Source organism: Dromaius novaehollandiae, chromosome 3 (genome assembly GCF_036370855.1).
Source record: "Dromaius novaehollandiae isolate bDroNov1 chromosome 3, bDroNov1.hap1, whole genome shotgun sequence".
NCBI classification, from domain to species: domain Eukaryota; kingdom Metazoa; phylum Chordata; class Aves; order Casuariiformes; family Dromaiidae; genus Dromaius; species Dromaius novaehollandiae.
The window spans coordinates 126,906,903-126,922,357 of record NC_088100.1 but is presented as its reverse complement, the minus strand read 5'-3'; the positions used below and the strand labels follow the sequence as shown (position 1 = coordinate 126,922,357).

The following is a 15,455-nucleotide window of genomic DNA, read 5'->3' as shown; positions in this document are numbered from 1 at the left end:
GGGAACAAAGTTCTGTCCTGACTTGCATAAAATGAAATTGCATTGTCTTTTATAATACAGTTTTTCTGTTTTAAAAGTGAAAGGGATCCTGGTTTAGTTGTCAAGGTTCAGGGTCCTTTGTTTCCTGGGAACGCCTGGCAATGTTAAGAGTAGAAGTAGTTATTCAGAAAAATGATAACAAAGAAGTTACTATAAATTTGCCAGAGAGGAGCTAGGTTTAAGTCCAAACTTGGGCTAGCCAAGAATTGAAGGATTGCAATTATTAAGACGACGTATCAAGAAAGCAGCTTCCTTTTGCGAAAAGTTACATTTTGGTAAGAAAGGAATTTCTTACCACAAACTGTTTCGATGAAAAAAATTATTAGCTCTAATTAACATCTCAGTCATTCGACTTACCAGAGCTTTAACCATCTATTGGAGAACTCATTGATTACACAAGTTTATGACAACTTTGTTCCTAACTCTTCCATACTCCATTTATACTCTTTTAAATGGATTTGGGCATGTGCTATTTCCATAGCCAGCCTACAAGTTTTGTTTAAAGCACAACATCTTTCAAACATGGGTTTGTGCAGATTGTAGCCACCATTTGTACACAAAGGAGTTTTGTAGTATCATGATCAACCATCCTGGAAACTAACAATAGTATTTAGGTACCAATCTACAGGATCAGACCTTTACACTGTAAACTCCACGGAAACCCAGATGTGCTGTGACACACTATGAGGATTGAAGCTCTGCTTTCATCAAGATTTGGAGCCTGAAACATTTTTTTTTTAAGTGGAGTGAGAAAGGAACTCTTGATTAATAGTAGAGGCCTCCACTGGGATTTATGTTTGCACTCCAGCTACAAGCACTAAAATTATGAGCGTGCGAATTTTCATGGGGACTTGTGAAACAACGGAAGATGGATCTGCACCCATCCTTCTCCCCTTCTTATCGCATTCAACCATGGTCTGGAGAGCAGAAGTTTCAGAAGCCATTACATGACAGTAGGTTACATTTCTCTTGAATACACGTCAGTCCCACAAGGATTGGGATCAAATAAAGTCACTGCTCATTTTACTTCCTTTCTCCTTACTCTGCACACAATTGCTTTGAGGTTCAATAAGGCACATTGACCCCTACAGTATAAATATGAATTTGTATATAGAAAATTTAAGGAGTTTTGACAAGCATTTTTTGAGAAAAAGGAATGAGAAATCTTGTTGAAACCAATGGGAACTGGGCCACGGACTTCAACAGAGCCAAGATTTTTGACCGGAGTCCTGAAATTTTTCGACAAACCACTCAGAAAGTATTTGGTTAACATAGAGCTTATTAATTATTCAGTTTCCAATAACATGTTCTTTCCATGGAAGCATTTATAATGAAACCAGCATGATAAAATTTCAAATTAATCTAAGACTTGACACTAAATCAGCATAATATAATATCTTAACATACATACATCACCTGGTCTTCTGTGGAAATTCTTAATTATAGTTCAGTAAGTGACTTGGAATATGAAATTCCCAAAGCAACAGAATAGCTTCTAAGCTGGTGATAATGGACACAGACAAGAAATCTGATGTTATTAAAAAGTAGTGAAGTCATTACGCAATATAATTAGTAAGCGGCAAATACTGCTTTTGTGAACTAATTGTGAATTAAGGGCTGTTTTTCTGGGAAAAGGAACTTAAGTCTCGCTGAAAGGGAGTAAAGTCCTTGCATCATTTCTGCAAACGGGGTTGGGCTCCTATTTCTGTGACATGATCTCTAGGTCATTGTGGTGCTTTTGAAAATTCTACCCCAGACTGCATCTGAGTCCGAGTTTTGTTTTGGCACACAGCACTCCCCAGTCATTTCACGTGTCTATAATTCTTGTTCTCACACTATTAATGCATCTAGTGGAAGTGCTTCCCTATCAAATATAAAGCAGTCTCTTTCACTGACCTTGGTAGGGCTGGCTGGAGTGATAAACACCATGTTTAGTTGTCAGAGCTCTATGCCAAAACCAATTATTTTAGATAAAAAATAGTATTTTAGAAATCTATAGCCAAAGCGCATTCATTTTCCCACAAAATGAATGATACTAAAGGTAGTTTCTCGGTTACTAGCTGTGAAGAAGTAAAAGCAAGTAAAAATATCTTCTCCTGAAGCTCTACATGCTCAGTCTAAGGGGAAACCAATGCCAAGATTGCTATAAATTAAATCTGTGATACCTACATTTATTTTCCACGTTCCCTATGCATGTTCTTACCTCTTCCACAGGAAGCTTTCTAGAGGTTTGCTCTAGTTTAATATACTTATCACAGACTGCCAATCCCAAAGCAAAACTGAATAAAACCACAAGACAGCCCAAGAGTGAATCTCTTGTGACACCAGTAACATTTCTTTAAAGATATGCTGTCAGTACTAGCTGCCCAAACTCACACACGTGGAAGCCCACAGGTGAGGTCCTGCATAACTCTCACCCTTACTCAAGAGCTCTTGAAACATTCACCAAATAGGAAAACATGCTCTAGTGCATGTGTGGGTGCATGCACATACGTGTGTGCCCATTCTTGGCTATTCCTATGTCTGGAAAAGCAGAACAGCAACCTGCCGCATGGCTTCCCCGTTAAAGTCCTGGATTCTGGAAGCTCCAAGCAAGAAGACCTGCTGGAAGAAGAATGATAGACCTTGCAGCCTGGAGCAGGAGGACAACAGACAGTGACTCTCTGGAAGGGTTAGCCTACCCTCAAAAAACCTCCCGTCATTATTTAGAAGGCCTGGGATACAAGGAAGCCATCTACTCCAGACACATCATATGCTTAAAAGTGTAAAATTTTCCAGCTAATAATTGGGCTATAGTCTATAAAATTAAGGTATTAGATGGGTGATGTATGAGAGCACTGTCCAAGCAAGTATAAAATAATTTACAATTAACAGTTAATCTATGATTGAAACTTACCCTCTAACTCTAATACTATCTGGGGTAATTACACCTCTAATGATCACAGAGCTTTACAGTTGGGTGCAACTTGCTCAGAGCATACACATTTGTTTAAGTCACAGGCTCCCTGGTAGATACATACATCAAGGGATGTCTGTTACTCTTCCACCCCCCTCTCACTTGCTACCCGCCGAGCTCTGTGAAACGGAGTGATTGCACTGCAGTTCCTCCTACTGAGACAGGAGAGGATGACTTCTTCTGTCATCTACCTGCTTGGGTTTTTATCTTTTGCCTCACTGGTCAGGTTCTTTCTCTGTCTCATTAGTTTTTCCATACAAGCAAGCACAAGCCAGATGGCTATAACCATCAGTCAGTGTTAAACTGATGTTGGGAACAGAGAGGTGAGAGGTTCTCAGTGCCGCCGCTAATCCCCAAAGCCATTAAACCGCCTCCTCCGCGTTGCTCATACTTCTGTTTGCATTGTTCTTCGTGCTAGCACGTGCAGAAGCAACACCACGCAAACACATTCTTTTATTTTTAACTGTGCATGCATTGCAGAGCTTTTACACAAGAGCCAGCTCCGAGCTGTGGGAGGCTACTCTTTCTTCTAATCAGCATTCACGGCCCACCTCCCAGGTGCCCAGCGTGCCCCAGCAGCACAACACGCTAGCACCGGCTTTCTGCCTCCTTCCTGCCTTCCTCTGTCTCTTCTCAGCTTCCTTGTCTCATCCTTCAGTTCTTATGCATTTCCTCAGCACTCTCCAGCTGTTTCCTTATTTCCAGCCCTCCCGCGTGGCTCAGTCTCTGCTCCTTGCAAGCACCGCCCCATCTACTGCACGTAATCACTGGAAGGGCTGGGTGAGCACCGCGGGACCGGCCGAAATCCTGACACTCAGAGCTCCCTCTGCAGCCTGCACCCACCCGCACCGGCCAAGGGACCAACGAGACGGGCAGAGGCACGCAGGACGAGGAAGGTCCTTCCAACAGGACCTTCACGGTAGTATACTGCCTCTCCATGTCAACCTAAAAGAGTAAATGTAGCACAGCAAAGGACACAAAAACACCCCAGGACTTAATGAAGACAACGCCTAGGAGCTCATTAGCTCTTTGGATTGTCTGCATCCTTCCACCTCAGTTCTCCACTGACAGAACACAACCGATCGACCCATAACATGGAAAAAGAATGTGTTCTCTGAAGGAAAGTAGATTTGGAAATCTCTGGCAGATGAGACCAACTAAACCCAGGCCTGACTGTTTTCACGTCAACTTGTAGAAAGTATCTTTTCTATAAAGCTTTCCCTCATGCTCCGTGCTCATAAGAGGAAGAAGGAAAAAAAAGAAAAAGGTAAAATGAAAAGATTCTTAACAAGAAAAACACATTCTTCTGGCTTGGTAGTGGAACTGGAAGAAGATAGAAAAAAATTTTTTCTTTTTCTTTTTGTTTTGTTCTGGCCATTTGTATCCCGTAACCCTGCATACTGGAGCAACAGGCACTATATAAAACCCCATCTGACGCTAAGAGAGTTTGATCAAATTTTGCTTAGTCTGTTTTCATTATCAGAAATTTCCACTGATAAACAGCATACCTCCTGGCCTTACTGCAGCATCAGTGCAGTTTTTCTTCCTGCGTTGCTTAGTTACACCAGTCCCACAACACCGGAGTCTCACTGAATGTAAAATGTGTTTGTAGCTTTTGAAGCCCTATCAAATAGAAATCCTTAGTACCAGACTCCTAAGAAGTTACACACTTTTTTTTTTTTTTTTTGTCACCACACAGATGGCTTCTTTCATGCATCATCTCGCTTGATCTGCAGTAAAATACATATACCCTTATGAGCCTCAGCTGCATATAAAGGCTACGCAGTAGCTTCCATTGCAATTGCAAGTGAACTGGACAACATTGCTCCAACCAGGAAATGTTGCTCACAGCCAGGATCGGATTTGGATTTCTATTTCCCAGATGCTTACAGCTTACACAAAAGAAACAAGGCACTCAGTGGGAGAATACGCTTCAGTTCTAAGAAAGAGCCTATTTCAAAACATCCTTACTTCCTCCATCCCCCAAAAGTAGGAAAACCACAGAGCTTTATTTACACAAATACTCACTAGAGTATGCTAGTGTAGGAGCTGCATAGGAAATGGTGTATTTTCTATGCAGTGATACATTTCTAAATACAGGCTCCTAACAAAATCTCATCAGTAACCGAAGACGGAGACAATTGAATGAGACAGGCAAGAATTTAACTGCATCCTTTGCAATTATAAGCGCTTCAGCACGTGAAGTTACTTTGCATCAGTGACCGGAGAGGACAGAATATTTTTGAGCACGTGAAATGCATCTGGAGTGCTCTGTACTAGATGCAGCACCATTCAATGCCACAGGATGAAAAGATCCCTTTAAAAGATGTAAAAAAGATGTAAAGAACCCGTGTTTGCTCACCTTCTGGGGGCAGGCACGTGACCCCAGCGGCCTGCCTCTGACAGGGAAGCTGGAGCGAACGCACAGGGATGGATATGGGACAGAACAGCAATACATCTCCCTTCCCCTGCCGGCTTCCTCCAGAGCCTAAGGCTACATTTAGACTACGGTGATTAATAGCCACTGTTGGACCAGCCCTCTCTTGGTGTAGCTAATCCTCTTCTTAACTCTTAAGATGTAGGGCCTCCACAGCACCTCATAGGAAGCATTCTTACACCCTAACTACGTGTCGGCTGAAAAACCACTTCCTTTCACCTGTTTTGATCCTGATTCATCATTTCCTGGGATACCTCACACTTCTTCTATTACAAGAAACAGTAAAGAATCGTTCCATATTCACCGTCGTAACTGCTCACGGTCTCCCTTGGCTGTCCCTGCCGCGCAGCGCAGGGAGCAGCCTGGGCCCTGCGTCCGTACGACCTCCGTGCCTTCACGGGCACCCTCGCTGCCTGCCACTTCGCTGCGCCCACGCTGGCCCTGGCCCTGGCGTGCCCCAGGCACGGAGAGCCTGGGGATGTGGAGCCAGTCGGCATTTGTGTGCCAACAGCCGTCTCCTCGCAAGACCTCCAGACTTGGCTGCAAGCCCCACCAGCAGTCTCGCAAAAGGAGGCAAGGCAGAAGGACGCTACTGGAGCAAAGAGGGACAATTGCTTCACTTGCAGAGCAGAAGAGCTGCAGCAGAAGTTCCTGACGCTAGCGCTGAAATAGATTATGGTCCCAATATCCATCCCCACCCCGACACCAGCAATGCCATTGCTAGGATCAAGAATGAGGAGGCAAACAATGTTCTGGACAACAGAGCAGACAACAGTACAAGCACGTGTCAAGCAGTGTACAGCCAGAAGATCTGAGCAGGAAGTTTGAGGTAACCAACAGTGGCAAACACACAGCCGAGCTCTAGAGCAGACAGTCAGAAAACAGCTCAGAAGGGATCGTACCAGGAAGTTTTATGAAGATTGAAACGAAAGCAGGAAACTCTCCATTAACTTTTTCTTAGGTACTGGAAAACCACTGCCATATTAGAAGGAGCTAGTGACCTCTCTCAGACAACTGCCTACCTCTTAGGATGCTGAAAATAGTATCTAAGCCATCAGCAATATGCTTGGCTCCAAACCACTGCTCTTGAGCTGCTTCTTGTTCCTTCTCCTGCACTACAGACCATCAAGATTGAGACACTGGCCAAAGGGGCTAAGAAAGAAAATCCATGTGTGGCATGGCAGATAAAGACAAAAAGCCATAGGAAAAACTTCAATTCACAGTTTTATGAGTGCCCTTAGCTTCCAGTTAGCTTGAGATTTTATGAGGTAAGTTGTCTCAGAGACACTTTGAAATGCACAGATATTTTAAACATTATGGCTTATGGATTGAGAACAATTTCTACAACGTCCTGTTCATGTTGCAGTGCACTTTAATGGGATCTGTAGGTGCTATAAAAGAGAGTTAGAGCAAAGCTAGCATCCTATTCTAGTGTCCAGACTTCTCTCGATCCCCCGGGTGGGTGGTGTTTCCGTTGAAGCTTGCACTCCTGAGGGACAAGGAACCGTCACGGTAGACAGCAGGACTGTGCATCTCCCCAGCCATTTCGAATAACGTCCTGCAGTGAGGAGTTTGGCAGAAGTCCTCTGAAGATGACATCCTCCACTGTACAGACAGCTTCAGGGGATGCAGAGGGTGTTTCTAACACCTCCTCCAGAGTCTGTCACTCAGGCAGCATCTCCCACCCACGGGAAACCACTGTCAGTCTGCCACCGCTTCCCCAGAATCACCACTGCCTTCCAGCCACCTCACTCATCTCTGCCTGAACAAGCAGAAACTCCCTGGGGTGAGGAAATTGGAACTGGTTCCAAAACTAGGGGAAAAAGTAAAATGCTGGCATGGAGGCCAGAGCTGGCCAGTGCCACTGCCCCCAGCACCGCAGCGTCACGGCACATGAGGAAGGAAAAGAAGGGAACGAGAGCAGTCACCTGCTGAAGGGCTGACAAAGGAGGATGGTGGAGGAAGTATTCAAGGAACTCGCAGGGATTGCATCCCAGGAGAGGGTTTTGAAGACACAAATAGAGACCGTTAACCTGGATGCTCTTGAAGGCTCAACATACAGCCTGGAAAGGAACGGGATGCGAAGTCACACACTCCTTGCTGCATAGCCATAAAAGCCAGGCAGGATATCCAAGGGACAAGTCAAAAGTTTTACAATCTAGAGAAACAAGAGAGTCACCTGGGTCTCCTAAAATGAAAGAAAGGATCACATCTCCATCAGAAGCTGTGGGGGTCACGGCAGCGACCCTTCTCTCCCTCCTTCCAGCAAATGGGGCTGAGTTTCTGGAGATCCTGCCACAGATCTCCCTAGAGCTCAGACCAAAGCCTGCTGCCTTGTCGTGACCTACCGCCATGACCACCAGTCCCTCCAGCTCTGCCTCTTGCTCCTGCCCAGCCCCAGCCACTTCCATTTATTCACAGGAGGCATCCGGACACAGACTTAGACTTTGTATTATCTGTTGAAGATTGGGCTTGGCTCACTCAACACTGTCTCAAGAGCTTTGTCAAGGAAAGCAGAGAAGAAAGGGAGATGGCAGTCTGACTGCCCTCTAGTTCAAACCTGTGGAAACACATAGGTGGTTATCAGCGATGAATATGACAACCTGAAAACTCTGCCCTGAGACAGTAAAAGTAGCTGCAACCAAAACCTTAAGCAAAGCACTACTTGATCTGGAGGAGAAGGCTAAAAGGGATTTCAAATTCCCCTAATCTTATTTGCTACCCTGCGTTTCTGGGAGAGCCAAAGCCCTGGTGGCCTTCGCGGGCCTGCCTGAACTAGTCAGGAGACCAGAACCAAAACCACGTGACTTACGAGACAAATCGCTATGCGATTCAAAGAAAGGATATCGGGCACTTCCAGTAAACCGCTTGGCACCTATCCACACAGTAAAATAAAGCCCATGAAAAATATTTTGTGGAATACATTCAGGTGACAAATGAACGCAACGAATCTGCTTGTGAACATTGCAAATGCAAATAAAGAGGCTAAATTTATCAAACAAATTACCCATTTGATACAAGATTACTTATTAAGGGCTAAATTATGATTTCTTTGCTCACACCGAGGACTCCTTTAGTCCCAGTGAAATCTGCCATATTATATGGAGAGGGTGATGCTTCTCAATACCAGCACAGAAATTACAGTCTCTGCTTAGCAGTTCACTCACGTATTAGTGCAGGGGCCTGCTTTTTTAATACAAAGCCCTTCATTCAGCCCGTTAGACAGTTTCCAATTTGATTCCAAGCCTGGTAGGTCTCTCAACATTGAATTTCCTCTGCAATTGTAATACATTTGCACATTTGTGCACAACTAGGAAGCTGTGCATCCTCCTGCAGTAACAGGAGGATTAATAGTAAGAGAGTAGTTCTTATCCATGTGCTTTCCAGAGGGAGGACAACGCTTTTGTCAACCAGGATAAAAGCAGAAAATGTACTAAATGTCATAACCTGAAGATAGAGGAGAGAAAAAGTTTTGCAGGAAGAAGCAATTTCGCTCTCGCTCCCTCACTCTCTCCATTTTTCTTAACACCAGCTGATATGGTTCAAAAAAAAAATGAATGTGCTTTTGGGCTCAGCATCTTTTCATTTAGCTCTGAAAGGACACTGAGTCTAAAAGCTTACGTCTTCCACCTATCAAATGGTCTAATAAAGTACAAACCTTTCCACTCTCTAACAATTTAGTGATGCTTTAGTGAAGTAATTTTGTTATTCTGTTTAAACCAGTAAGAATGTAATACAACCTAGAATACTGAAGCTTCACAGTATGCAACCTTTATGACATTATCTTTGCCTAAAGAGCATTTTCAGAAAAATGATTCCCTTCTCCAATCCACTGATAACAGGTGGTAGATTTCGAAATACTTTAAGCATTACAATTTAAGACAAACCTTTCATAGTATACAACAGTCACCGGGAAAAATAAGCATTTGCCAAAGGTTCCTACAAGGTTAACTATCGAGATATTAAGCAGTTAGGTATACAAAGTATAAAGGAGGAAAATATGGTGTCTTTGCCTGCAGCTGGCAACGGTTTACAAATGCGCTTAATTTTACTTGTACGAATAGCATCCTAGAGGTAAGTATCACTGTAAAGTAAATGTTGGTAAATCTAACTTTTCAAGGGAGATTGTTTTCATACCATTTCTTGATAGGTCTTATAAATATATATGCAGCAATAAAGATAATGCCTAGAATCTAGACTCCATGCAGAATTCTATTAGAAACAATGCATTCTGCAGAAGAAAAAAAAGATACAAATATCAGCTCTTTTCCCAGAAAGCTTACTCATAATACTAGTAGCAATGAATTCAACAATGTGAGCAAGAGCTACATATCCGAGGCAGAATTACAGGCAAGGATATTTTCTTTGCCGGAAAGATATGTAGCAAGGCATTCTTTTGGATTAACTGGAGAGATAATTTCACAATGTAGCTGAAGGGAGAATATCAGGGCTATTTCACTCCAGTCGGAGAAAGGATGCAGTTGTTTAAAAGAAAAAAAAAATCACTGTTTCTCTCATCCACTATGTGATTGATCCTTGTAAGTGCAAAGAGTTGTACAAGAAGAGAGTCTCCCTCCCTTGCTCTTTTTCTATCAGGACACACAAAAGCTTTGCAGCAAAGCCCCAAGGGTCCAGCAGAGATTTCTGCGTGGAAGAGGACCCTCTCCGCTCCAGAGCGGTGCTTTCCTGGACCACCGCGAGGATGGTTGCTGTGACAGAGGCAAAGCTGACGTGGCATTCCCCACCGAGCGCAACGGCTTTGGCTCAGGTTCAGCGCAGACCAGGGACGACTGAGGTGAAACCAGAAATGCTGAGACTGTGACAACTGCTCTGCTACCGAACAACTCCTAAGCTATGAAATTACTTAGATGTCTGCCTCTTCCCCTATATATTTAAAGTTTGCAAATGAGAAGGCTCTTGGCAGTTGTCTTAATATCGGTACTATTACACAACTAATTTCTTTGGCATTCCACTTGCAAAATAGGTTTAATAATATGTTGAACTAATGGAACTATTTCCCCATATCTATATTCCACTTACTCTAATGCACTGAGGTGTAACTCTAGCTTCATTTCATTATCACTTGACTAGCTCAAGCACTTGGACATCTTTTTGGATTTATTAATGCACCAGGTTTAAAGTAATAACTATTTATGTATATAACCTCATGAATATATTCTTCTTTCTAAGCATTTTTGTCCACATCTGTTAAAGTAGATATATTTCATAATGCTTCTGAATGCGAGATGCATATTTAAAAATGTCTCAGCATATTTTCTCTAAGCTTAAAGAAATATCTCAGTGTTACTCTCTCCTGCGAATGTTCACCGAGCATCCCATCAATTCAAATTCAAGGTAAACCTTTCCTTAAAGAATTCCATTTAACTATGTGAGTAGATTCACCAAAAAAAAAGAAAAAAGGCAGCAGAATTTTGGCAACTCCTTCCAGAATCTAAATATCAGGAAGTTATTGCCAGAAGCAGAGATAGTTGCTAATTCCTTGACAGAGAACCATGTTGACTAAGTCCTTTGCCCAAGAAAGCAGTCTGGTAGAGATACAAAACATCCTTATAGTAGGAGAGTCTGCAGAGTAGTCGGAGTCTCTTGCATAAGAGTTAAATGCAGATGGCAATACACAAAAAAGGAGGAGGAATGAACAAACAGCAGACACCAAAGTCATCAAGTGATCCCCGTTAAGGTCTTGGGTGAGGGCACTCCTTGGAAATGCAAGGTCGTTATTCATCTGCAAATGTCCAACTCCACACCGCCAGGAGCTCATGTTCGAGCCATCAGGCCACAGCAATTCGGTGTGGGGCCAACTTCGGCCCTTTCTGTCGAAGCGATGGCACTCTGCAGAAAAAGTGCCAATTCAGGAGGCAAAAAAAAAAAAGCCAATTCAAAAGGTCAAAAATACTTAAGTATTAGTCGAGTAATAGTCAGGGCGCTCCTCCAGGAGCGAGAGACCTGGATTCTGATTCCCTCTCCAGGGACATTAACGGAGAGCCATTTGGGGAGTTCATCTCTGTCTTTCCTACCTCCCCCTTTCTCCTCACAGGTTAGAGACCTAAGCAACTCATTTAAAGCCATACAAATGTCTATGGTGACACAAGACTTTAAAATCAGGTCTCCCAAAGCACTGGCTACTGACCTAACTGTAGGAATTCCTTCACTGACTTGGGGAAATAATTTTAGATGCTAAACTGGTTTGTTCTGAAGTTCAAGATCATCACCCAGTGGGTGCTCAGGTCCTTCTGGAAACCAGCACCATTAAGGTATATCAAAACTGGCATTCAAAATCATTAGTCATGAGAAAATCACAGTTGGCACCCTATCAAAATGGACCTAAGATCTTTTAGAAATCTATATCTAACTGAGGATGCTTAGAATTAAAAAATCTCACTCTGTCTGGAAAGCTCCCTGCATAGATATTGGGTCAGTCTTTTGCATGGTCACACACCTGCAAACCGCTGAATGCTGCTGCACTTCAGAGGGTGCCAGCAGCTACCAGCTCTCTATGGTCATGTAACAAATTGCTAGTTTTACTTCGTGCAAAAAATCTGTAAAAACTTCCCATGGATGAGAATAAACATACTGTACAATGGGGCATATTGCAACTAAAAGCCTTTATACAGCACGATACCCAACACACAGGTGCTTTGTAGACAGCACTTCAACAACATCAGGCTTTGACAAACCAAAAAAGAGATAACTTTCCCTTCTTCCTCTCTTTTCCCCTTTGGGCTTGCCATGCTTCAGTTCTGAAGCACCTTTTAGTCTTTCAGGATTCAAACCCAAGTGGGCTTGACACTTAAAATAACAATGCCAAGCTTTCACCTGTGATTTCAAAGTCTTTAACAATGAAGGGGAGTATTAAAACTCTCATTTGCTGACAAATTGACACAGTAGGTTAAGCTCCCTTAACCTGGAGGGCAGGGGCCGAGTCAGCAGCAGAACGTAGAGTACCACCACTTCGTCCTACGTGCTGGGGTGCATCGCCAAAAAGCAACGCAACGAATGGATGAGACGCTAAGGCAGTCTTTGAAATGCACGTTCAGTGTGCTCCAGACCAAAATGTTATGAAGTGGTTGGACACATTCTGTGCTAGCTGAATTATTCAATGGGTCTTTAACATTTCAGTTGCCGAGCATTGCAAACTGGAGATTATAAAGCTGTCTGCAAAAAGCTTTGTTCTAGTGAGATGAGACAGAAACACCGCAATTTCCAGACAGTGACCACCAAGGTGGAGGAAAAAACACTGTGTCCACTGTGATAACATGGTCCTGTAGAATTAACAGAGACGCTCACAACACACCAAAGGTCTGCTTCCTACTTACTCCAAGGCCCTTGCTACCGGAGAGACGGACAGTGTGGGGAGTACTCAAGTGACTGGGATTTTAGAAATGGGTGATAAAAGCAAACACTAAAATCCGCATCCTATCACACAGAGTAGAGCCGATGTCACAGAAAGCAACATAAAACAGGAGGAGAGGGTGAGGGTTCATAAAAAAAAATGAGCACACAGATTTCTAATGATAAATGCGATAAAGATAAATCACAGGTATGGGCAGGGGGGAAGGGGTGGTGAACAAATTTACTGTCTACCAGGTTTTCTTACATTCCAAGAAGTAACCTCCTGTGCGAAACGCAAGATGAATGGGTAACATTTCCCAAGTGCTCCGGCGAGAGCCATCTTTCCTCTGATTCATGCTTGTACAGGGACAGCTCAAGTTTAAAGTTCTCATTCAGACACAGTTGGGTTCTAACCCCTGCGGTATCTTTTCAGACCCAAAGAAACCCTACCGGCATCATTAATGAAGGAGAAAAGCACGCACAGAGTGCATGGAAAAGCTATATACACTAGCAGCGACACACACATTAGTGCAAATCATTTTCTTCTCATAGTCAATAGAGACCCAGCACCACACACCAGGTTTAAGGAGGCAGAGACAACAGATACGGATGCAGCAGAGACTGAGCAAACCAGCTGTACTCAGCATGCAAAACTAGGCCTTGATTTTGCAAAGAGGAGTATCACAAGTAGTTTTATCAGTTCGCAGATTTTAAATGCATGTGTTTTTCCAGGATCAGCTGATCTTTCGAGAAAGTTCACATTTTAATATTTGGCTTAGGCATGCAAAGAGAAAAGGATGCCAACTGATGACTTTCTGCCACCCCATTTATTAAAGGCAGATGGCACTTGATTACTATACCTACCTATAGGGAAAAACTCGCTCATTTTCTTCTTGAAGATTTTGTAGTCCACCTCCAAAAAGACACAGAAGATGACACGATCCACCTATAAGAAACAAAATTATCCACAGTGAAACGATTGCGACAACAGACATTGCCAATAATTTTTAATAACAGCAAGGAAACTTTAAACCCAGCACTGTTTCATCCTCCAAGCAAGTAAGAAAACATCACAGGAAGGTGTTTTTCAACTTTATTGTGTATCTGTGTTGTAATTTAGAAAATAACATTTGCAATCGCAGCTCACAACTGTATCCTTTGCTAACTGCCTCCTGTTTATGCAAACCACTCTTGAGCACAGTACAAGCGACTCTTGGCATTTGAGATGAGTACCTGAAGTCACATGGGGAGCTTCTAAAAAGCATACAAAAAAAGTAAATGGGTAAGCAAAGAGCTCTTTTTCCAATCCTTGTCCGACAAACCTATTTGCAAAACCATTTAGGATTTCAAAATGGCTTTAAAAGGTTTCGTGTGGTTTTAATTTACATGAAACCACTTACTCTTGCTATCATACAATGAGAAATACAGCAGAAACACAAGCTGATCAGATGACAGGCAGCACACAGGGTAAATAAAACATTTAATATGCCATCTACTCAGTGAGGCTGAGCATCTCAACGAAACCACAACCCCTAATGTATGCACCACCCACCAATGATCTCAAATAAATTGCTTGGGACGTCACTGTATGTGAAAGGCTTTTCTAAAAGAGCCAAAAAACCAAATACAACAAAAAGAAACAGAATTCCAAAGCCGCCTTTAAGACTGAAAAACAGCCACCAAGACTTCTCCCTAGCCTTGCTATTTCTTTGTTTTATCTATTTGCATGGCCCAGCACAAAATGCCTCTGCAGCCAAAACGCAGCTTCAGCAGGGAGCTGTGGAACAGACCCTCCCACGGCCGAGCTGAGGGATCCGCAACCTGATCATCGAGTTTTTCTCCAAAGTGCATGAGAGCTTAACCAGAACGGGATGAAGCCCAAGCAACAGCAAATTCAGCATCTTGGCTGGCATTGTGCTAGACTCAGGTCTCCACAGGCAATGCGCTGATGTGTTGCAGCAGCACTGAAGAATGCCTCTGCGCTTACTACAGAGAGCAGCAGCCTCCCTCCTTGACAAGCAGAGCTGCGGGAGGAAGGTCTGCAAAAAAAAAAAAAACACCTTCTTTCCCTTATCTTCACTAGAAAATGTTGCCCTTTTGCTAGAGCTGCTCTTCAAAGCAAAGTGCAAGCCTTGGCTTCAAAGCTACCATTAGGCTGGAGAGCTCAAGCCGGCCTTTTAGGGCTCGTTTTGGAGCAGCTTGGTGGAACAGCGAGGGGAACGAGAGCATGCAAAATAATCAGCTGTGCTGGAAAATGCTAATGGTTGCTAACGAGGACCCCTCTGAGTCGAAGCCAACTACACAGCCTGAGAAAGCAAAAAGGCAGGAAACCTGAGAGTGCAGGTGCGGGTCGTGGGGTGGCTGAGGAAGGAAGGGGCTTGTGAGCAGCACCGGGAAGCCGCGGAAGGGCAGAGCGCTGGGGGAGCGGCGCTTGCCGCGGAAGCAAAGCGAACCGAGCCACTCCGCGCACCCATCATAAACAAACCAGGCTAGACCTAAAAAAGCCTGCCACTGCGTCATCAATTACTCCTCACGAGGGAAATAATCTGGTACAACCCCAGACAGTGGTTAAGTACGTGGGCCAAAAAGGCATAGTCCTTTGTGCACCCACCTATTTATAACGTGCAGCACCAGGCAGGCAAGAATTGAGACAGCCACATTTCACCTAGATGG

At 43.5% G+C, this 15,455-nt stretch overlaps 1 protein-coding gene across 4 annotated transcripts in view; it reads right to left on the bottom strand.

Moving 5' to 3' along the window:
- The window catches only part of MACROD2 (mono-ADP ribosylhydrolase 2), an 858,592-nt gene that overhangs the window by 73,376 nt on the left and 769,761 nt on the right, over nucleotides 1-15,455 (bottom strand). For all 4 annotated transcript variants that reach the window (XM_064510050.1, XM_064510049.1, XM_064510053.1 and 1 more), the window contains one exon: nucleotides 13,647-13,728. In XM_064510050.1, the coding sequence (XP_064366120.1) occupies nucleotides 13,647-13,728 (82 nt within the window). The remainder of the gene's footprint in view (nucleotides 1-13,646; nucleotides 13,729-15,455) is intronic.